The sequence below is a fragment of the Heloderma suspectum genome, chromosome 4 (genome assembly GCF_057233095.1).
Source record: "Heloderma suspectum isolate Gila_16-S chromosome 4, 16-S_ref, whole genome shotgun sequence".
Classification (NCBI taxonomy): Eukaryota; Metazoa; Chordata; class Lepidosauria; order Squamata; family Helodermatidae; genus Heloderma; species Heloderma suspectum.
In genome coordinates this window covers 191,830,523-191,853,537 of record NC_139461.1, presented here as the reverse complement: position 1 = coordinate 191,853,537, position 23,015 = coordinate 191,830,523, and the positions used below count along the sequence as shown (strand labels likewise).

At 44.6% G+C, this 23,015-nt stretch overlaps 1 protein-coding gene across 4 annotated transcripts; it reads left to right on the top strand.

Moving 5' to 3' along the window:
- The first annotated feature begins 1,681 nt into the window (after positions 1 to 1,681).
- On the top strand, positions 1,682 to 21,905 carry LOC146347878 (pancreatic alpha-amylase-like). Of its 4 annotated transcripts, none has more exons than XM_084851658.1 (12): positions 1,682 to 1,765; positions 6,563 to 6,666; positions 8,803 to 9,024; positions 10,398 to 10,544; positions 12,576 to 12,773; positions 13,876 to 14,106; positions 14,961 to 15,094; positions 15,399 to 15,521; positions 16,874 to 16,973; positions 17,736 to 17,857; positions 19,602 to 19,727; positions 21,196 to 21,905. In XM_084851658.1, exons 2-12 carry the CDS (start codon positions 6,580 to 6,582, stop codon positions 21,383 to 21,385), a joined length of 1,680 nt encoding a protein of 559 aa, XP_084707784.1. In that variant the 5' UTR covers positions 1,682 to 1,765; positions 6,563 to 6,579; the 3' UTR covers positions 21,386 to 21,905. The 4 variants fall into 4 exon arrangements, with proteins under 4 accessions (XP_084707784.1, XP_084707786.1, XP_084707787.1 ...); XM_084851660.1 differs by having other exon boundaries at positions 21,258 to 21,904; XM_084851661.1 differs by lacking the exon at positions 6,563 to 6,666 and having other exon boundaries at positions 21,258 to 21,904.
- Positions 21,906 to 23,015: the final 1,110 nt, after the last annotated feature.

Below are 23,015 nucleotides of genomic sequence, written 5' to 3'. Positions count from 1 at the left end.
TTCTGAGGCAGAATTTTGCATTTCTTTTGGTGGTATTTTTGAGCTTACCTGATCACTGCCAGGTGGCCGAGGGTGCTGTGTGTGTTTTCTCTTCCTATTACACATCTCTCCATTGCTCTTCAGCCTCCCAGGTAGGGATGTTAGAGAATTTTGCCATGGATCCCAGGGAGGCCGAATTCCAGTGAATTCGGCCCCCCGGAATCCATGGCGGAATGGAGCAACCCATCCCACCACCCTGTGAAAGCCCCGCGAAATGGAGCCTACTTGGCTGCGGCCCCGGCAGTGGGAGCAGCGGCTCCAGCGGCAGCTCCAGCCTCTGCCGGGCTGTGGCTGCAAATGGCAGCCGCTACGCCAGCCGCCATTTGCATCCCTGGCAAACCGTGATAGGCTACATAAGTATCTATGTAGCCTATCATGGCACATGGCAGGGACGCAAATGGCATAGCTGCCGCCATTTGCATCCGTGTCTTTAGCCATGATAGGCTACATATATATTTACATAGCCTCTCATGGCAAAAGACAGGGGCGCAAATGGCGTAGTGGCCACCATTTGCGCCCCTGTCTTTTGCCGTGATAGGCTACGTAAATATATACGTAGCCTATCATGGCAATAGGAAGAAACGCAAATGGTGGCTGCCATAGCCACCGCCATTTTGCGTCCGTGGCTTTAGCCGTGATAGGCTACATATACACATAGCCTATCACAGCTAAAGCCATGGACGCAAATGGCGGCAGATACGGCGGCTGCCATTTGCGTCCCTGTGCAGCCCAGCGGCCGGATCTCCTGCTGCAGGCGGCCCCGGCCGGCGGCTCCACGGAGTCGCTGCGGAGCGGAGCCAGCCAGGGTGGATTCTGGGGGGAGGGATGAAGTGACTCCTCCCCCACCGCGGATTGCCCCGCACGGAGCCAGGTAGGTGTTTCGTACATCCCTACTCCCAGGCCACCTGTACGTCCTGAAATGAAAAAGCCCCTTGGGAAGAATTGCCTCACGATTCTTCCTCATGATGGCTTCACTGAAGTGCAGGAAGCTGAGAAGGCTGCAGGCTGCTACAGAGATTACTGCACAATGACAGACAGGACACTTATGCACACTCCCCAGCCACCTCATAAGTAAGGTAAGCCCAAGAACCCCAAACCCAACCCATGAGAATTTCTCTGAATTTCTCCACCTTTGAATTTCTTTTCAAAATTCATTTCTTTTCTATAAAATTGAATGAGAATGGTCGAAAAAAAGTGGGAGAAATTTTTGGCACAGCACCAGTCAGCACAAAATTTAGCCTGAAAAAGAGTTAGGAGTTCCCACCTGACCAGCTGAAAACCAGCCTGGCCTGCTTTTGTGCCTTTCTGTAGAAATCTGCCAGTGAAGCTTGTTGGGGACTGCTGGGAGTTGTAGGACTTTTGTGTGTGTCTAAACATGCATAGGATTGCATCCTAAGCAGGTGGGATTCCACTTACTACAAGAGGAATGGGGTGGTGGTGGAAATCAACACCTGCAAGAGGACGATGTGGTGCAAGTTGAAAGGATGAACACTAGAGTGCAGCAACCAAATGCTAATGCATGCTGAAAGGCTTGGAAAATATTGAAGACGGAGAGGAAGGCATTTTAGCCATAGAGCTCCTTTGCAGAGAAGGGACGTCATTCCTGACCCTTTCAAGGATTGGTCACAATCTGTCTGGCTTCGAGTTGCAGCAGTATGTTGGCAAATAGGGAATGCATCAGGAGAACAGCAGTGGACGCCATGCAGTGTGTTAAGCAGCCAAGCACGTATGTATACCATTCACAACCCCAGTGGAGGGGAGGGGAAAGGCTGTACTCAGTAAAATGCCAACTAAAATCAATTCGTTTCCTGTCCGGGAGTGGTAGTCCAGCTGCCCGTGGTGCAGTGACTGGAGCAACAACTGTTTGGCAAGAATGAAAGTCCCTTTCGATAAAGGCACTCCCCACTCCACCCCAGTTAGTCATCCTGGCTTCACTTCTATGGCCCTGCAAATCTTGACGAATAACAAAATCGAGCTCTCTAGTTCTGTAAAATCAGTTCTGATCATCGTTGCTGTTTTAGTAGAGCCAAGTAAGCATTAGGACTGGGATCGCTTTCACACGGGTGTTACAGCAGCCTGAGTCTCCAGGGCTGAGTCAACGCATACCAGTTTTACCATTTTCATACTTCAGTGATAACTATTGGTGTGCATGGCACCAGTGGGTACCAATAGTTATCACTGCAGCATGATAACGGTAAAACTGCTATGTGTAGATTAAGTACAGGTCTTTAATCCAGGCCTGGACAGGGAGGGTTCAGGCAGCCCTGCCCACATGCCTCTCCATCCCCTCCAGGAAAATAGAATCAGACCTACTTAACTGCTTCTCTTTTACTTCCCCATGAATGTCAAAATAAGGGCCAAGCTAGATGTGACGTCAAGAGATGCATGTGTCTATCTTCCAGCATTGGATGTGCATCTTATATACTACATATTTCCTCTTGATGGCTAATAGCTGCTCTGGGAGGGAGGGATTTTGCGATGGCAGGGTTAAAACAGCCCCCCCCCCCAATACCTAAGAACATAAGAAGAGCCATGCTGGTCAGACCAAGGGTCCATGTAATCCAGCATTCTGTTCACACAGCGGCCGACCAGCTGTCGACCAGGAACCCACAAGCAGGACATGAGCTCATCAGCACCCTCCTGCCCATGTTCCTCCGCAACTGGTGTACATAAGCTTACTGCCTCTGTACTGGAGGTGGCACATAGCCATCAGGACTAGGAGCCACTGATAGCCTTTTCCCCCAGGTATTTATCTAACCCCCTTTTCAAGCCATCCAAATTGATGGCCGTCACCACATGCTGTGGTAGCGAATGCCATAGCTTAACTATGCACTGTGTGAAGACGTCCTTCCTTTTATCTGTCCTGAATCTCCTACCAATCAGCTTCGTAGATGACCCGTGGTCCTAGTAATATGAAGGAGTAGTACCTCCCCTGCATGGCTGCTTTTAGCATATGCATGCATTGATTCATGCATCTCTGATGTCTTGTCTTGTTTGGCTATAAGAGCTTTAGGGCGCAATCCTATGCAGGTTTAGACAGAAAAAAGTCCTACAGCTCCCAGCATTTCCCAGCCAGCTTCTGGCTGGGGAATGCTGGGAGTTGTTGGACTTTTTTCTGTCTAAACCTGCATAGGATTGCGCCCTTAGGAATACTGGCGCTTGTTGCAAATTCTGATCATGATGCCCTGGGAACCAAGTGATATGTCCACATAATTCCTATATATTTGGAGCCAAAGATAGTCTTGTCTCTGCAGAAGGAGAATATAGTGGCCATTGCAACAAGGTGAATTTGGGGATGGATCTGTCTTTTCCAGGGCTGTATGCCATGCATTTGGTGATGCAGGCTGCTGCTTTGGGGATCAGTCTTGCCCAGCAAAGTTTTAGAGGATCTCTACACCTCAAGTTCATTGCGCATTCATGGTTGCTCACTCACTGAATTGTGAGGGTCCATTACATGACATCGTCGTTCAGTCGTTATTCCACTATTTCCTCCCACCTATCCCATGTTTTCCTCAAACAGAAAAAAATGGAGTATTTTTCCAGATATGCGCAAATGGAGTGCCATGTCCTCCCCGTGTATTTCTCCCCTAGTGTGAATGGAGCACTGAATGTGGTTGTTGGGGGCGTGGCCATGATGTCGAAGGTGGTGATGAAGGTCTGATGGAGGTTTAGCCTTCCCGCTCCTACGCCATTTTGGCTCCTCATCATTTTCAGCCTGCCTGTTCAAAACAGAGTGGCAGAGTGGCAGCGAGGGGGGCGTGGCAGAGCGGAGGAGCAGCAGCAGAGGGGCTGAGTGGCAGGGACTGGCCAAAAGCATGGAAGAGGGAGGCGAGGCCCGGGGAGATACAGGGGGGCTGTCTGCATGTCAGTCCCCATCCAACACTAATGTGCAAGGGGATGGAAAGGGGCAGGAACCCAGGAGCAAGTATCGCTGAACCTGGAGCATGTGTAACGCCTCTTCACGGAAACATAACGCTATGGGAATGGCCATCTACAGAGAAGGAAGCGCGTGTAAAGGGAATCAGTTGTGATCCTGCATTTAAAAGGGAAGCGGAAAGCCCCGTTTTAAACGCAGGATTTTAGGCTGGTGTAGCGATGCCCTTAATCTCAGTTGACAGCTGTAATATGGGCTGTGTTCCTGCTCAGCTTCCATTCACTTCAATGAAACTTACATTGGAGAACTTAGTGCATTGATCAAAGGGTGGACAGTTTACCTACAGCATGTAAGAGGAATGGAGCAATTGACAAACTTTTATTAGGGCATAAAAAGTAGACAATCGGAAGACAGTCCAAAAGAAAATGGATTTCCTTAATAATTTGCTGGAACAGGGAGTATAGAACCAAGTTGCAATGATGTTTTCTCCACTCTTTGATATGTCATCACGTTTCTTTGTCTAAATTATGGGCAGGATATGCAATTCAGGGTGTAACCCTATGGGTTGCACTCCTGTTAGAAGAAAGCCTCTGAACTTGGAGGCTTCTGAGTATCCAGTGCCCTGTTAGGCTGCTGCCAGCATGGTGGAAAGAGCAACGGAGGCAATTTTCACCTCCTTGTCCTCCCTTGTCCTCATTTTCCCCGGAGACCTGTGAGCCTGTCTAAAAGAGGCACGTGGCTGGGAGTGGTGAGGGGGGCTGGAGAAGCCATAGGATTTTTGGTGTCCTGGCCTCTCCCCTCCCCTCCCCTCCCCACCCACTGGAATGCCCCCTTTTAGACCTCTACGAGGTCCTCCAAGGCCACTCTGGTGACCTTGGAAAGCAGGTGCTGCAGTTCTTTTTGTGGAGGCTTGTGAGGGGGCGGGTGTGAGTGGAAATACTGGATTTGGGAGTCCCCTTCCTGTCGTAGCAGTGTCTAGTTTCAGGAGGGAGAATTTTAAAAATCCTATAGTTCCTGGGATGCTGTCCAAGGACCATAGGCTTGCACCCTTAATATTATAAACTTTGGGGCTTTAAGGTTAATTTCTGTTTTAGGAACCTCCCCTCTAAAAAACACAGAAGTGGAGCAAAAGTGGGAATGGGCCTCAGACTTTATTCCCAGTATTTTCTGGTACAGATTATGTCGAAATTAGCTGGTGCAGATATACCCTAAAGCAGGCTGTAAATAGCCACTTTCCTGCTTGCCTCTGGGGAGTCAAAATTGTTTCCAGGTGAGCAACCAGAAAAGCTTTAGCAAATTGGAAGGGAGTTGGTTCTTATTTAATTTTAGGCCTTTGATATGCCACAAATGGTTGATATAGGTATGTGTGGATGGATGAGTTAACATTTTTGTGAGCTGGTAACTTTCATGGGCTTGTTTGAGAGGCTGTCCTTAAAGTCACACGTGACACAAACAGCCCGAAATGGGTTTTGTTTCCAACTAATGTCCTCTCTTTGCCTAATTTGGCAAACAACTTCCACTTTCCCATGGGAATGCATAAAAGGCATCCTAATCTTACAGGAAAAAAAATTAATTATGTTGGCTCAACTTTACAGAGGGCAGAGCTCATTAAACAGTTCATAAGCTGCTGTTTTGTCACCATTCAGCCAGGTCTACCACAGTTCCAAAACTTGATTTCCTCAACGAAATAGGGCAATGTCAGATTTGTTTGTTCCAAGTACTGCTTCCAGTGATGACTGAAATACAGTGACAGCTGGTGGCAACTGTATCTGGCAACCTGCACAATATAAACTGGCATGCTCTGCAATGAAAGAGGTTCCAGAAGAGTACATCAGCTCTCAGACAGAATTCGTTTCTCCCTCTGGGCTTTGTATTTGAAGCAACAGTAGGGTGAGGGCTTTGAACAACCTGTGATTGATAATCAGCCCCATCTAGCTAAGGGGCATTCAAGTATGGAAGGAGGCTTTTGTATGAGGATCTATTGCTGAATGAGAAACCACATGCATAAACAAATCCTGTGCATGTGCTTCCTATTCCTGATCTAACAGCCAAGACTGTATGTGTGGAGTTCAAGGGGGAGGGGGGTTGTTGATGAAATACCACCCAACAGCTTTTTGGAATGGAAAGCTAATTGTTAGAAGCTCAGATTATGGGTTGGATACAATGTTGGTGTAACTTAGGTCCCATTCCTTTCAATGGGTCTACTCTATGTAGGACTAAGATTGGATACAATTTTTTGTTTTGCATTTTGAAGGGCTCCATGTGCCTCATGTGCATTTTGTTGGAGTGGAGTCTAGTCGTTTTCGAACTTCAGAGCCCTCCATCCAGTGCCTCTTATTGGCTAAGGCATGGCTTCATTTGAAGAATGAAGCTTTTCCTTCCTATTAGAACTGATTGTAGACCAGGCAGGACTTATTTCAATCACTAGCTCTATCCGAAATTGGTCCGCTTCTTTCTTTTTCTTTCTTTCTTTCTGCCTGCCTGCCTGCCTGCCTGCCTGCTTCTTATCAGCTGCAAAGCTGATGGATGAGTATACCTATTTATGCATGTAGGTATAGTAGTTTAATAGCCTGTAACATTTTAGAAGGGGGCGAGGGGACTCTTCATAGCCTACCTGATTCTACTCTAAAATTCACTTTGCAAAATCAGGTTCCTAGCAGCCTACAATGGATGCTGAAGCAATCTCAGGCGCATTACGAGGAATGAATTGGCCACATTTGGTGAAAACTAGAACACCAGCTCCTTTCTCTGAGGTATTTCATGCCATTCCTATTTTCTTTTTTCCATTGCCCAAGTTGGTTTAGGGAAAGAAAAATACAGTTTAAAGCAGCCTTTCCCAATCTGGCACTCCCAAGATGTGTTGGACTACAACTCCCATCAACCCCCAACTCTGGCTGGGGATGATGGGTGTTGTCATCAGAAACATCTGGGAGGGTCCAGGTTGGGGGAGGTTGGTCTACAGGTATGATTCTTGCTTTGGCGGACAGATGTCACAGGTTCAAAATCCAGACAAGTCTTGCTCACAGGGATAGCATAGCTTATACCTTCCTAAATTGGAGGGTGGGGGGAGGATTAGGTAAAATGGTAGAGGGCTTGCTTAGGCGGAGAGAAATGGTGGGGCTCCTTTTTTCCAACAGGATGCTGGCTAGGTGGATTTTGGTCTGATCCAAGAAAGAACCCCATATATGTTTGTACAAAAAGCCATTATACTGAAAGGTTGGACCATTGACCTTTTGGACTGCTACAGATCTGTGCCACAAGGAGAGAGCAGGTGTGCTGCAGGAGATGTTTGCAGAACTTAGAGCTCTGCATCATTCACGAAAGCTGAACCCCTAGCTTGGTCCATCCCTGCTCTTTAGCGAGTTCAGCCAAGAACACACCAATAATAGGCAGGTCAGCAAGATCCCGGAAGGCCCAGTCAAAGGCAGCTGTGTTGGCTTAAGAACCACATTTTGCATCCTGGATTTGATCCTCCTGTTGTCAGGAGTGCAGGTGCCCACATGCACATCCCCAAGACAGCAAAGCTCTGCTCTGGTTCCAGCTTATAACAATGTCTGAACAGTAGGATGGATTTATTTATATTTGCTACGTTTTTATTTCTCGGCCAAAAAAAGTGCTGTCTGAAGCAACATGCAAATTTTCTCTCTTTCTCTCACTAGTCTTACCCTGAGGGCTCAGTGTGAGGTAATAATGTATGTAAAGCTAATAGCTAAAATACGAAATCTAAAACATGTACAACAGCAAATCCAAGCCAGGGAGAAATCTCACCTCATATCCGTCTCCCCCACCTGAGATCAAAATGAAGGATTTTAATTCTGAAGAAACTTGAGCAAGTTTATGTTGGTTTTCCAACTGAAATTCATGCCAGAATTTTTGCAGGAAATGACCACAGCCTGCCTGCCTGCCTGCCTTCCTTCACTCACATTTATACTGCCCCATAGCCAAAGCTCTCTTAATGTTATTATCTTTTTATTATTATTATTTTATTTCTGCTCCACCTTTTTGAGTAAGGCCCCACAAGATGGTTGACAATAAAAATTTTAAAATATTTGAACATAAAATAAAACCAGCACCAATTAAAAATGAATTCAGGAGGCCAGCAATAAAATCCATTATTAGTGTCTGTTTAAAGGCTGCAAAGGAGGGGGCCAAGCAGCGACAGGATTCCTCAAGTGTGGGGCCACCACTGACAAGGCCCTCTCCCTGGTACACCACCTTGATCCATCTTAGCAGTGGGCCTGAGAGCTGGGCCTCAAACTGTTGCCAAAATTTGTGCCATCCAAAGGAGTTCCCAAAATGAAAGCCAATGCAGTTTCTTCGGCTAGGGTTATGTAATGGCCATAACTCAGTGCACATTTATGCTCAGTATCTGTCTGTGACCTATTCAGTTGGGATGTGTTAGGGACACCAGAGTTTAAACAAGAATCTCATAGACTGAGGCAGGCAACCAAGTCTAATGAGCTATCATGGGTTGTGTGTTCCTTATGGTTGCATGCCTTATGGTATGCAACATCAGCCTCCCCACTGGTCAGGACTGAGTAAATACTAAGAGCCCTGCCATCTGCCCTTGTCTGGTCAACAGGCCTTCTCTATTTGAGCTCATGGATGGTGAGTTGTCTACACATCCTCCAGGCTTAGATTTGGGTAAGGCTACACATGACCACAGCCTGCAATTGCAAATGGAGCCTCACTCCAGACCTCTGAACTATTGACTGCATTAAACAAACCAAAGCTGCGTCTTCCATCTTCTTAACATTTATGCTATTGTGGGCAGCCTGCAATGCATCTTCCCCGCATTGTGTTTCTTTAAAGAAGCATGCTATGAATGAACCGGGGGGGGGGGGGAAATCAGGCATGCAATTGGTAAAATGTGCTTTGCTCTCCAACAGGAATGCAAAAGGCTATTGAGAAGAATGACCCCAAGTGCCAAAGATAACATGAGGAATTTGTTGCTGCTGCTTCTAGCAGCCTTTGGACTCTGCTGGACCCAGTACAAGTCGAATATGAAACCTGTAAGGTCATCTATTGTCCACCTCTTTGAATGGCGGTGGATTGACATTGCTCTTGAATGTGAGCGTTATTTGGCACCAAATGGATTTGCGGGTGTTCAGGTCAGTATTCTCTCCTGTTTGGTGATAGCAAAATTAGTACCTGATAGACCAGGGGTGGGGAACCTCAGGCCAGGGGGGCAAATCTGGCCTGCCAGGGGGGCAAATCTGGCCTTCCAGGGTTCCCCAGATGACCACCCCCTTTCCCTGCCCCCACCCCTTTTCCTCTAACCACCAATGGCTGACCCAAGACCAGTCAACCTCTTAGCCAAACCTACCTGACAAGGCTGGGGGGGGGGGAGAGCACTGTATACCACCCTGAACTTTTTGGAGGATTGATAGGATTCAACATAATAAATAAATACATTTTAATCACTTATTCTGGTTCTGCAGAATGGTGGGGAAAATAACAAAGAGCTAGGCAGGTTACTGAAGCCTCACACCATAAGCAATGGAAACCCTGCTCCACAAACCCCTCCCCCACCCATGATTCCTAAGATTTTGGCAAGAATAGCCCACATCCCAAGAAGCCTACCCTCTGCAATTACAAGAGCTAGACATTTGCTTCTTAAAAGAAATAATGAAAACTGAGACTCTTGGGGACAAACCAGATGTGTGCTATACAGCGCCTTCTCCCTTACCAACCTGCCTGGTCACTGAGGTAATTGGAGGGCATGTTCCTGGTGGCTCTCCATGGACCTATGGCCTGATTGGAGTCCACAAAGAGAAGAGCCTTCAGTGTGGTGGCCCCCTTTCTTTGGAACTCCCTGACCCTAAAGGTCAGGCAAGCACCAACACTGTGCTGCTTCCGGCACCTCCTGAAAACAGCACTGTTCCAGGAGGCATTCCTTAATCGTCCAGTCACGGTTTCCATTGGTATTCTGTTTTTAAAAATAGCATAATTTTAATCTGGTGTTTTAAACTTTTTATCCTTTTACTGTTTTATCTCTTGTGTTCACCACTCTTAAATCTGTTCTGGATATGGAGCAGTATACAAATCTTGTAAATAAAAAAATAAATAAACTTAATTCTAAAAGGAGTGCATGGGGGGCAAAACCTGCCACACTCCCTGCAGAGCTCATGGGAGATGCCTACACCTTCCCCTTCAGCCCCCCATGCCACAGCCCACCCAGTTCGGCAGGGTTCCCCAACCTTTGGGAGAGGCGTTTGTGAGGGATGCTGGTGGTGGGAAAGTCATCTTCTGTCCACCCCCTTCCACAGTTTTTCTCTGGATCCAATCCTTTGTATAACTGTACCTACTTACCATCAACAACAATCCTTAATGTGGTTGCATAGTTTTACATTTTAACAGTCTTTTTGAAATCCATCTCATTCTTTTTGTTTAACTATGGCTTAATTGGGATTGATCGGACTAGTAAAGTCTGGTTCAGTGATGTTTTATCCCCTACTTGCTCACTCTCTTTCTGAATATCTAGGTTTCTCCTCCAAATGAGAACCTTGTAATTATGAATCCTTGGAGACCGTGGTGGGAAAGATACCAGCCAATCAGTTACAAGTTATGTTCACGTTCTGGAAACGAAAATGAATTTAGAGATATGGTGACCAGATGCAACAATGTTGGAGTAAGTGGCTTTCAATGCCTTTTCTGGCAATAGCCTGGGATGGGGCAAGAGATTTCAGGTCAAAGGTAACCACTTGTTGCATGAGGGGAAATTTTTATTTTTATTCATCCATCTCTGATGAGCCATTTGGTTCACCCAGTTCTCTAGAGCAAATGCTTCTTTATATGCATGTCAAGATCACATACGTATTCCATGTAACACAAGATTCTAGCTCTTCAAATGTCCTTATAAAAGCAAAATAAATAGAATAGTTTGCTTGAAAGGAATTTTCTGGTTACATCTGGCGAATTTCTATAGGCTGGGCCAAGTTCAAAGCAGGGGTGGGGGCATATTCTAAATTCCAACAGCTAGAAATCTTTCCATGTTCATTTGTCTGCCATATGCTGCATTAAGGATTGTGTGTGTTTCAGGACTCCTTTTATTTGATCTTCATATTGCATATTATTATCTTCACACTTTATTGAGCTTGTATTTTTCTATTAAGAATCAGATTTTTCCCCCCGATCATCATTTTGACATGTATTAGCTGTGTGGCTGATTTACTCTTCAAAGCTTGAGATCAATCCTGGGTTAATCTAGTGTTTGGGACATTCTAAGCCTATTTTTGGCCACATGGAAGAAACAGTATTACTGATACTCCACTGAAAGAAACAGAAGTCTGGCTTATACATGCTGTGGAAGGAGCTTCTTTCCTGTGGTTCCATCCCATGCTGATCCGGTAACGTGCATGGAGAAAACACATCAGCAAGGGAAATGCCACAGTCTGTTTCCATGTAAACATTGCCTAGACACCCATGGAGGGCTATGAGGGCACGGAAGTGAATGCTTATCATTTTTTCTCTCCACATGGTTCCTTTGTACATATGTTAATGGGGTGGCATTGGCCTGGACTGGGGAAGTGGCTCCCATACCGACATGGTAATATATGAATTGGAGCAGAGTTCACAATGCTGGGAATTCTGGGCAGCATCCAACAGGGCACTTATGCCCTTGTCAATTCTGTTGCTCAAGTGGTAGGTCCCACCAATTCCGTTGCTCAAGCAGGACCCACCGCTTATGCAACAGAGATGTAATGCTTTCTAGAGGTAACTCAGAAATGAACAGAAACTATTGTTTCTGGATCAGGACAGATCGGTGGATGTCCCTTATGCAAGGTCCACCAACCTGCCCCATTCCAGAGATGAGCATTTTCGTTCATTTCCTCTAGCTCTTGGTAGCACTAAATCTCCATTCTGGAAGTGGTGGATGCCACTTACAGACAGGAATTGGCAAGGTAGAAGAGAATCAGCAGGTTGGTTGGGTACCCTGTTGGCATTGCCTTCTGTTCTTAAATCCTCCTCTGTCAGCTGTAGCAGTCCCTTCAAGCCAACAGTAAATGGTTTTATAGGGAAATCTAAACACCAAGGGATCATCCAATCTATCCCCTGTGTGCAGCTATGGGCCCTCTCAGCCCTCTCATGTGTGGGAGGGAGGCTGACAGGTGAGGTGGTCAGTGGCTGAATAACCCCCTTTTTGGAGGACCATGCATAAGAGGAAGAGAAAAGAATGCAAAAGAGGACTGGATTGTCTCCTAATTGAAATCCCATTGTTTTCATATTCATTCTGTTCATCTGGTCACCCCCACCCACCCGTCACAGAGTCTGCTATCAGTAATTAAAAACACACACAAATATTTACATTCAGGGCAAGAAGAAACTTCAGCCTGCTGAAGTTCTACATCCAGCCTGCAGAACCTTCTTGGGTTCCTCCAAGGGGGGAGGGGGCTTGCAAAATGGGCGTGGTGATGATGTCATTGGGTTCGCCTATGCCCACTGATGTCATCTGACCCACAGAGGGCCTAGTGGGGGCAATTTGGCCCCCCACCACAATCTGGTTCCACACCTGTGCTTTAGGCAATTAATTCAAACTTGTTAAGTACAAAGAAATGCCTAGTGTCAAAGAAGATGGGGGTAGCACTGAGATAAGGTAACACAGCAGTGCTTTGCATCAATTTTTTTCCCCATGTAACTCCACCGCTTGTATTTTTAACAGGTACATATTTACGTGGATGCTGTAATCAACCATATGTGTAGCTCTGGGGCTGGCTCTGGCTACGGTGGGATCTGTGGGAGCTATTTCAATGCAGGGATCCGATATTTCCCTGCTGTCCGATACTCTACCTTTGATTTCAATGACAGAATATGCCAAACACCCAGTGGAGACATTGAAAATTACAGTGATCCTATTCAGGTAAACTTTACAATATTGATACTTTGGCCTTCAATTCTGGGGTCAAGTATTATTGTTCCATGTGGTGGCTTTTAGGGATGCCATAGATGTACATGATTTTCCAGTTCTCTGAAACAAGACCTACATATTTGCAGTTGCAGATAAGGATCGCAAACAAACACCCCTGTTCTAGTTGTTAAGAAGCTAGCATATTCCAAAACTGGAACATACTGATAAAGTTTCTGTGTAGAGATTGTTTCATAGCTAATTTTATCTACTGTCCCATAAATTAAGGCTCACAGTCTTAATTATCTAATTGCTACTAAACATTCCTAAAAAACTGAAACATACAAAAAAGGCTTAAACATATATCTTTCAGGCTAGATAAGATCAATTCTAAATCATACCTTTGAGAAGGCGATTCCTTACTCAAAATTTGCTAATAACCTAAGTCTATTAGTTCTACTAGACATCTGTATATCAAGCTTTTTTGATGTGTATACTTTATATAATATTTCTCACTAAGTGATGAGCAAAAACGTAAGTACTGTTTTGATCATGAATAATACAGTCTCACATCTGTTCTTTTTTCATCTCATGTGGCTTTACAATCCTGTACTCTTTCTCTGGATACCTTCCAGGTCATCTTGCCAATTGTGTTTTTATGCTGGTTACCCAGAATTCATTGTGAACCTGGTTATATCTGTGTGTATCTTGCCTGAATATAAGTGGTACTTTTTACTTATTTACATTTTCAAATTGTTTAATATTTATCATTAAACCTTTTCACAATTAAGCATTTTCAGTTGTCCTTTACTTGGCATTTGATAACATGCTATATATGGGGGTGGGTGGGAGTTTAGTTAACAATTTCTGAATAGCCTTCCCAACAATTCCAATCAAGCTATTCTTTTTAAATCCTTGACAAAGGTCTTATTGGCTCTTAGACTTCTGTTGATTTAAAATAGTGTTTCAAAATGTATTTTAGGGTTTTTTAAAATCAAATCAAATCAAATGGGGGGCAGTGGAATCTAAGTGGTTTTGTTGGTTTGAGGGCAGCTTTGAGGATTGGATATTTATGTTTTGGCAACTGAATCAATAAGAATTCTCCTTGTATGTACAGGTTCGTAACTGTCGCCTCTCTGGTCTTGTTGACCTTGCACAAAGGAGAGACGATGTGCGTTCAAAAATAGCTGAATATATGAACCACCTGATTGATATTGGGGTTGCAGGGTTCCGAATTGATGCTTCCAAGCACATATGGCCTGTGGACATAAATGCTATTTTAAGTAAAGTAAATAATCTAAACCCACGATGGTTCACCAAACGTTCGCGACCTTTCATCTATCAAGAGGTAAATAATAATAAATAATTTTGAACATCTGTATACTGTGTTTAAGTGCTTCACATGCATGATATCATTGTAATCCTTATAATCTGTAAGATGTCATTATTCTTTTATACCACATTGCAGATGGGGAAACAGAAGCTGAGAGGGATAATGATTTGCCTCAGGCAAGTCAGTGCAATCCTATGAATGCCTACTCTGAAATAAGCCCCACTGAGTTCAGTGAGACTTACTCCCAGGTAAGTTGGTATAGGATTGCAGCCTTAGTGATTTAGAATGCTGGGCAAGATGGACCCTTCGTCTAATCCAGAAAAGTAATTCTTATTCTCTTTTTCCAAATCAACCTTAAGGTACTGTTTAAATGACTGGAAGAACTGATGTATGTGTACAGAGCTGGTGTGTTGATGCAAACACTGAGATCAGAAGGTGCAAGCCCTTCCAAGTCAAGCATTTTAAGACCCATTAATTTCAGTGGGAATGTTAAGTCCATTGAGATAAGGAATGTTAAGTCCATTGAGATAAATGAGACCTAGAAGTGCATCAAGTTAGTTGGATCACACCCTTTGTTTTTACCATTGGTCCAGTGCATTACTTCAAACATGTGAGATGGCAGAGCCCAGAGGAAACCCATTCCTGAAATTATGGCCATAATAGTTGACACCACTTATAGTCACATTGGAGATCAGTTGAAATGGATAGAACTACATGTGATCAAGTAAATACAGCAAGATATTCATGTCTCAATTCAGTGCGCTGGTTATTTCTGGAAAAAAAAATCTTACTATTGGTGACACCTGTTTGGCAACAAGTTGAAATCGATATTGTTATCCTTTCTCTGTCTGTCTTCTGGCTTTTTCCAGGTAATTGACCTGGGTGGTGAAGCAGTCCAAAGTCCCGAATACTTCCAAAATGGTCATGTGACTGAATTCAAATATGGCGCACAACTTGGGACTGTCCTTCACAAGTGGAATGGTGAAAAGATGGCAAATTTGAAGTAATTGACTTTGGACATCTTCCATTCCCAGAGGTCCATGTGCAGAAGGCAGGTTGCAGATGCCTCTGTATGTCCAAGTGGAACCCAGATGTTGCAGGTGCTCCCTCCCCACAGGAGATAACCCTGTCCCCTACGGCCCGCAACAAGCATGATGTTTGGACACCAAACTCCGCAACTTATGCTTCTCAGCCCATAATCAGTAGTGCTGGAGCACCCACTTCCCTGCTTTTTAAATTTAGTTGCTAAAATAGTGTACATTTAAATTTATTGTAAATCAAGTTCTAATTATTTTTTCATAATTTAGGAGCTGGGGAGAAAATTGGAGTCTGATGCCTTCTGACAAAGCCATTGTCTTTGTAGATAACCATGACAACCAGAGGGGACATGGTGCTGGTGGGGCCTCCATTCTCACTTTCTGGAACCCCAGGTATAACACACATACCCTTTTTCCCCATCAAACAAAGCTGCTATGGTTCCTGAAGTCTAAATTTCCAGGCATGTCACAATAGACCTCTCCAAGTCAAGAACAATGTATTCAAAGTCTTACCAAGAGTCTCGTGGTGATTGAGGGGAAAATATAGAGTTCCAGATGTTTTTTCTAGCAGCCCTCATTCCTGCCCCAAATCTGGGACAAGCAGTTCAAAGAGAAAGGGTCATATGGTCCTACTGTGTGATCCCAGAGGCAGCTACCCCAGGAAAATGGGGATCAATTGATAAATGTAGAGGATTAACTAATTTTTCCCCAAACTCTCAAAGAATACAACTCAGGGAGGAGTTAAGAGAGAAGGCATTCTACCTTCAAGATTAAAAAGGGGGCTAGATGGAGTTGAGGGCAAGATTGCATTTCCCTTACCATCTGCTTTTCTGTCCAATTTTGAGAATGATGACCACACTTGTGTCTTCCCATGCACAAGTGGAGTTTGTGCAGATCTTGTTGAACTGAAAATACCTGTCTCAGGTTAGATGTGAATGAGCATAGGCAGCCAGCATGACCCCTGTCCAAAATGCATGGTTTTGATAGGGATGCGCCTTCCCATCTCTCTTGCATCCCATCTGCTGTCCTGGACCACCACTCCCCTGTACCACTTTGTTGTGCATGACTACATCTGGAGGAGGGCCATGATGTATCTAATCTCCACTTTAATGATCTTCCTGCTGAAGAGCTATTTCTTACTTCAGTAAAATCTTATCTGTATTTTTCTCTAAATGTTAACTCATATTAATGAGCTAAACAATGTTCAGAAATAGAAAAGGAAAAGGGGCAGACATTCACATAATGACCTCGTATTCATGCAGTACTGCATAATTTACCTGAAGTGAATTATTACCATAGTTTCTGCTAGTTCCTTTTCTGTTAGTGAAGAATTCAGGTTTCCTTGGAAATAAAAATGTACACTTGTTTAAAAGATACCTGCCCTGATAACTGTATTATTGATGGTGGAGGGCAGATGCTTTAAAGGAGAATGTTCAGGTTACCCACCAAAATACAATTCCCAAGATTCTTTAGGGGAAGCCATGATGGCATTACAGCACAATCCTATACATGTCTACTCAGAAGTAAGTCCCATCGAGTTCAGTGGGGCTTGCTCCCGGATATGTGGGCATAGGATTGTTGCCTTAATCTAGTCTAAAACTGGTATATATTTGTACTGTAGATGTGTTCCTTTCCATCATACAGCCCAGAATATGGCTCTAAGTAATATAAATTCTTGTGCCTGCTTATTTTCTGCTCTCTGATACACATTTAATAAACAAGCACCTCCCTTATACATTTTACAGACTCTATAAGATGGCAGTTAGCTTTATGCTTGCTCATCCCTATGGATTTACACGAATAATGTCAAGCTACAGGTGGCCGAGAGATATCCAGAATGGAAAGGTAACTTTTCTGCTGGCTCAGAAGCTGTGGGTTCATGGTTGATTCTCTTTACAAGCCATCCTATCTTAAGGGACAGTATCAACTTTCTGAAAACAGACTGAATATAAAGACATATATTTGCCCCAGACAAAGTTAGTTGTGCTTAAGTTGTATTGAAATTTGTAATTCATGTTAGTTGCAACTAACTCAAGTCCTTTTATTTCAGTGTGACTTAATCATGACCAATTTTCTCTGGATTGAGGCCACTAACTGCCAGGAATCCCTCCCAGACCTCATACGAAAGAACTCCCAGGGTGCAACCCTATGCAAGTTTAGATGGAAAAAAGGCCTACAATTCCCAGCATGACCCAGCCAGGATAGGCCTTTTTTCTGTCTAAACTTGCATAGGATTGCACCCTTAAGTGGCTTCCACAAGAAGTTCAGGCACAGACTCTGGCATATTCTAACAAGGGGAGTTCTACAGGTCTGACTTCATGGGGCTGCCCCCTCCCCATATATCAGGTCACACAATGCAGTCCTATGGGTAATCTGGAAGAGTAATTTATACATCAGATTTTTATACAGTTTCACTGAATCTCAAATTCTGGCTAAATTTCCCTGCAACACTGGTACAAAACCAGTGGGCCTTTCCAATACCTAGGACCACCCTTTCTAGGAAGTTGTGTAAGCCAGAATTTATGCTGAGATGAAAATTGAATTGGCCATGTTGTCATCCCATTTCTTATTGTCTAATCACGTTAAATGTCATGTTTCATAAACAAGGACTTGAATGACTGGGTTGGACCACCGAGCAATAGTGATGGATCAATTAAACCAGTTATGATTAACCCGAATGGCACTTGTGGCAATGACTGGGTCTGCGAACATCGTTGGGGTCAAATTAGGTAAGTGCAAAAGGTACTACCTTATATGTTCTGACACTGCTAGAGCCTTCTTGAGAGCAATTCTGCTTTTCTAAATATTGAGGACTAGTGAATGGACCTGGCTTCACATGGGTGGGAGTAGCCCATATATTGATACAGCAAAAGTTGCAAGGAAACTGCATAGCTGTCTTTGCTGAAACTGTGCATAAAGGGACCACTAGGCAAGGCCTTTGGCATGGTGCACCCTTATAGCCCCACTGAGGGAGAGGTGTTCTTCCTCCATTCTCCTGAAGGGGGACTGCCCCACAGTAGTGGGGAGAATGAAAGAATATAACTCTTGTCCCTCATTCTACTAATTTACCCTGGCTTCAAGCTATGACCTCCATAGTCCATATAGACTCTGTGCCAGTTAGGGAAGTCTACCCCTGGTGGCTGAAGCTTCTACTGCAGGCTTCAACCACATGGACACATTCAAATTAATTCAAATTAATTAATGCATTTAAAAAACAAAATAACCCTGAGGTGCACACCCCTTAGTATACATGGCAAGTTTCAGGTGTCTAGGGGCTGATCTACATTGTGCCCGCCATTGCAATGAATTCGGTGTCCTGTCGGGTTAAACGCTCCCACATTAAAACATGATTATTCACACTCACCCATTTTCCCCATTGCAGTGCTTCATTGAATGCACAAGCTCGGTTCACACTGGAGCAGTGTGCTGTTTTCCTGCTGTTTTCCTGCGCGCGCTTGTCTGATCTCAGATGCTAAGCAGGGTTGGCCCCGGTCAGTAGTTGGATGGACGGCCGCCTGGGAATTAGGCTTCCTGCACTGAGCAGAGGGATGTTTATTCCCCTCAAATGAGACTAAGTTTTACCCCCTCCTATCCCCCGCTCTGGATGTGTTTTTTTTTTAAGTTAAGGCGTTATCCTCACAGAATCAGGGCTTCTCCGCGATGTTTTTTTTTTCCTAATTCAGGCATGATCTTCGAAGATTTGAAGTTGTGAAGCTTCACAACTTGGAACCTTCGAAGATCATGCCTGAATTAGAAAAAAAAAAATCACGGAGAAGCCCCAATTCTGCGAGGATAATGCCTTAATGTAAAAAAACCCCATCCGGAGCGGGGGATAGGAGGGGGTAAAACTCAGTCTCATTTGAAGGGATAGAATAATCCCCTGCTCAGTGCAGGAAGCCTGATTCCCAGGTGGTTGCCCATCCAACTACTGACCGGGGCCGACCCCGCTTAGCTTCCGAGATCAGACAAGCGCACGCACATCCAGCCCTTTGCTTGTTGTTGAGGAAACGGGGGCTGCTGAGGAAGCTATGCGATCAGTAGCCGGAAGAAGACATGGGGCCGTCGAGAGCTGTGATTGGACAGGAGGGAAATACAAACACCGCTGCATATGGACAGGCGGGGGAGGGGACTACGACCAGATACGATAACGAAGGCGGAAAATCAGAGCACATTAAGGGGAAATACCGGGATATTAGGGTATTGAAAACGGGAGCACGGAAGTGGAAAATTCCAGTTCCAATTCGAGGCGGGTACTGCGTAGTGTGAAAGGCGGGTGGTGAAACCTCATTGGAAGTGAAAAAAGGCGCTAAGTGTAGATCCAGCCTAGGTTGCATGGTCTTGGCGCTATGGCAGCGACGTACAAACAGACACACGTCCTCGTTTATTATTATAGATTCAAACGACTAAAGCCATTTTCATGAGAAGGTGGATATGCTTTAATTAATCATGCTGATTCACTGGTTTCATTTCTAGGAACATGGTGACATTCCGAAATGTTGTATATGGCCAGCCAATTACAAAGTGGTGGGACAACAGTAACAATCAGGTGGCATTTGGACGGGACGGCAAAGGATTTATTGTGTTTAATAATGATGACAGGTATGTTTATGTAGGGATGAAGGAGTTCAGAAAATATATGTAGCATGTATCAAGTCAAAATAATTTCTTCTGCGTCTTCGGACAGGCAATGGTGCCCCAGAATATGTTCAAAGCTAATACACTCTTCATTTAGCCAATTAATTTTGCTGCTTGTCTACAGCGTTTACTGATGATCATTCATTACAGTGAAGGGGAGATACATGTCTGTAAACTCCCTCTGGATGCCATAGCAATTATGGCACCTCAGCATGTGTCCTCTACATAGCATATCCTTTTGTTTACAGGCATGCTTTTCTCTTTCAGACATTATGGGACTCACTGAGAGATGCACAGTGAAAGTCATATTCCTCTGCCATATAAAGTGTGATTAGTTTTCAGCTTACAATATTAGGTCTTTAAGGATGCCCCTGTGATACACCTGTAATTGCATAGCAGGGAGAAGGTTGGCAGATATAGCTTCTTCTTTCATTGTGACATAGACAAGAGAAATAGGACACATTGCACATCTCTCCACCATGCAGCTTGTAAATGCACAGGAACCCTTCGTTGGCCATTTTAGTAATCTATGACAGATTCATTTTCCATGGAATAAATATCAGTGCCAACTTTGTTGCTTGTACTTCGATCTTATTGCAGGTTTACCATATAATACACTACCCTGTTGCCAAGCCAAGCTGGACCCAGCTGTCAAACTGGTCAGTGACTACACAGTATTCAAATTACAGTTGCCTAGGTCTTATGTGCCTTTGAACACTGAGATCCCGAATACACATGTTTCCATATCACATGGTAGAGTCTTTCCTGGACTGTACTACTCTGGACTTTCAGTGCAAAATTACATTTTAATGCTTCTTTGCATTAAAAACTCCCTGGAGATATAAAATGAGCACATCGGGGGGGAAAGATTCAGAGAAGTTCCATTCGATGTGTCAACACGTGTCCTAGATGAGAACAATTGCATCACAGTTCCATATGTGCATAGCTACCAGTGATGGAATTTGCAGATTCCTTCAAAACATTGGCCATAGAATTGTGGTATACCAGCACTGCTGCTCATTTCTCTTTGCCTAAGACGCCTTTGATGAACAGATGCAGGAACCTCTAAGAAATTGACCTAAAGCAACTTTCCTCAACCTGATGCCCTCTTGATGGCCATGCTGGCTGGGGATGATGGAAGCTGTAGTTCAACACATCTGGAGGGCACCAGGCTGGGGAAGGCTACCATAAAGTAATTTCAACCACTTCAAGAGATGGTGTTAATTGCAAGTCCAGTTAATACATGTGTTAACGAGTATGGTCAGGTAAGAAACCAGTTGTCATATAACAGGTGCCTTAGTTTAAATGCATCCAGGGAAGCACATGATCTAGATTTTGCACAAGTGCAGGGAAGCAACCCACGTAACACCACCATCTAAACACCATATATCAAATAGCATAAATAAGGAGAACAATCTTTGCTTTTGTACAGGAACTTGTCGGGAAGCCTACCAACTGGTCTTCCCCCTGGCATTTACTGTGACATTATTTCAGGACAAAAGGAAGGCAACCTCTGCACTGGAATCCAGATCCACGTTGCTACGAATGGCACTGCTGATTTTCAGATTAATAGCCAAGCTGAAGATCCGTTCATTGCAGTTCACGTTGAAGCCAAATTGTAATCCGCAGGGAATGCTCAGTTTTCTTGTTTTGTTTAGTTTGGCAGGCTTTGTTCTCTGTGTATTATAAAGCTAACTGTAAAAGCCCATACATTAACTGCTCAAGAACAAATTTCACTTGTGACTTGATCCGCTTGTTTTATTAATTAGTCAAAATCCCGATCCCATTTGCCCTTGTAAGAATTGTCCTGCTGGACCAGACCAGCAGCCCATGTAGTACGGCATTATGTTTCGAATACTAGCCAGCCAGGTGCCTGTGGGAAGGAAGCTGACAAGCAGGGTATGAAGACAACAGCTTTTACCTATTTCCTGTCCCCCAACAAATGATATTCAGAAGCATGCCATCTCTGAACATGGGGCTTCCTTTAGCTGTCCTGGCTAACCATTTCTCAATCAGCCGGCCTGTGAATTTTCCTAATCTGCCCCCCCACCCCCCAACTAAAGCCATTGAAGCCAGTGGCCAGCACTATGTCTCGCAGCACTGAATTTCATAAATAAAGTTGGTGTCGTGTGAAGTACCTTATTTTGTCTATCCTGAATCTACTAGTAATCGCAAAGCAGTGAAAGGTGGTTAAGATACTTTCTGTTGTTTCAGGGCATTTCTACACCACCCTAAAATCCTACATTTAAAACGGGGCTTTCTGCTTCTGTTTTAAATGCAGGATCACCACTGACTCCCTTTACATGCACTTCCTCCCACTCCTTCTCTCCATATCTGAGTCTTCCGTTATCTTTCATTGATCTCCCTCCTCTTCTTGCCCTTTAGCACAACAGGGTAATTTGATAGCTCATTATCTGCAATCTATTTAAAAACAGAACAAAGGGCATTTAGTGCAGGAGGGTCACGGCGTCATGTAAAGAGCCCGCAAACTTCAATGAAGGAGCAATCTCAATCGCAGGATAAGAGCTCCATGTGATGAAGCCCTCAGACTGGGAACTGAGGAGGAAACAGAATACTTAGCCCTGACCCTGAAGCATTAACAGATTTGAGCCAAGGTTCACTATGGTCAAGGGGCAGGGGGATTCTTGACTTTGGAACATGTAAAGCAGGGATGGGGAGCCTATGGCAGGTCCCCATCCTGCCCCTGCCCTTAACTGCCTCCAACCGTGACCCCCCCAATCTCAAAAATCAACCTTCCCCTGCTCACTTTAGGCTTTAAGAGAGCCTCCACTGGTGCTAATGGAGGCTTTAAAAAAGTATAATTACAGAGTGGGGGGGGAGCATTTCAGGGATCGTCACGGCTGGGGAGGGAAGTGCTAACCCCTCCTCAATGCTGTGACCCCCCCAAATTACTCCTCCCTCGCTGCAATCGGCTTTTAAAAAACCTGCATTGCCACCAATTGAAGCTTTTAAAAGCCTGATTCCGGGGTGGTGGTGGTGATAAGTGTGTGGGCAGAATGGGGTCTGGGCAATCATGTTGGGATCGTAGGTCACCAGTGCGGTGGACCCACCCCCTACTGGCATGCAGCCCCCCCCCCCCATTGCCCAGAACCAATTCAGACCTTGGGCTGAAAAAGGTTCCCCAGCCCTGAGTTAGAGTTACATATCTCTCTCATGAAGTAGCACCCATTTCCCTGTTGCTCAAGTCCATGAAAATGTTTACATGTTTCCTCAGTAGAAGTGAGGCGGACT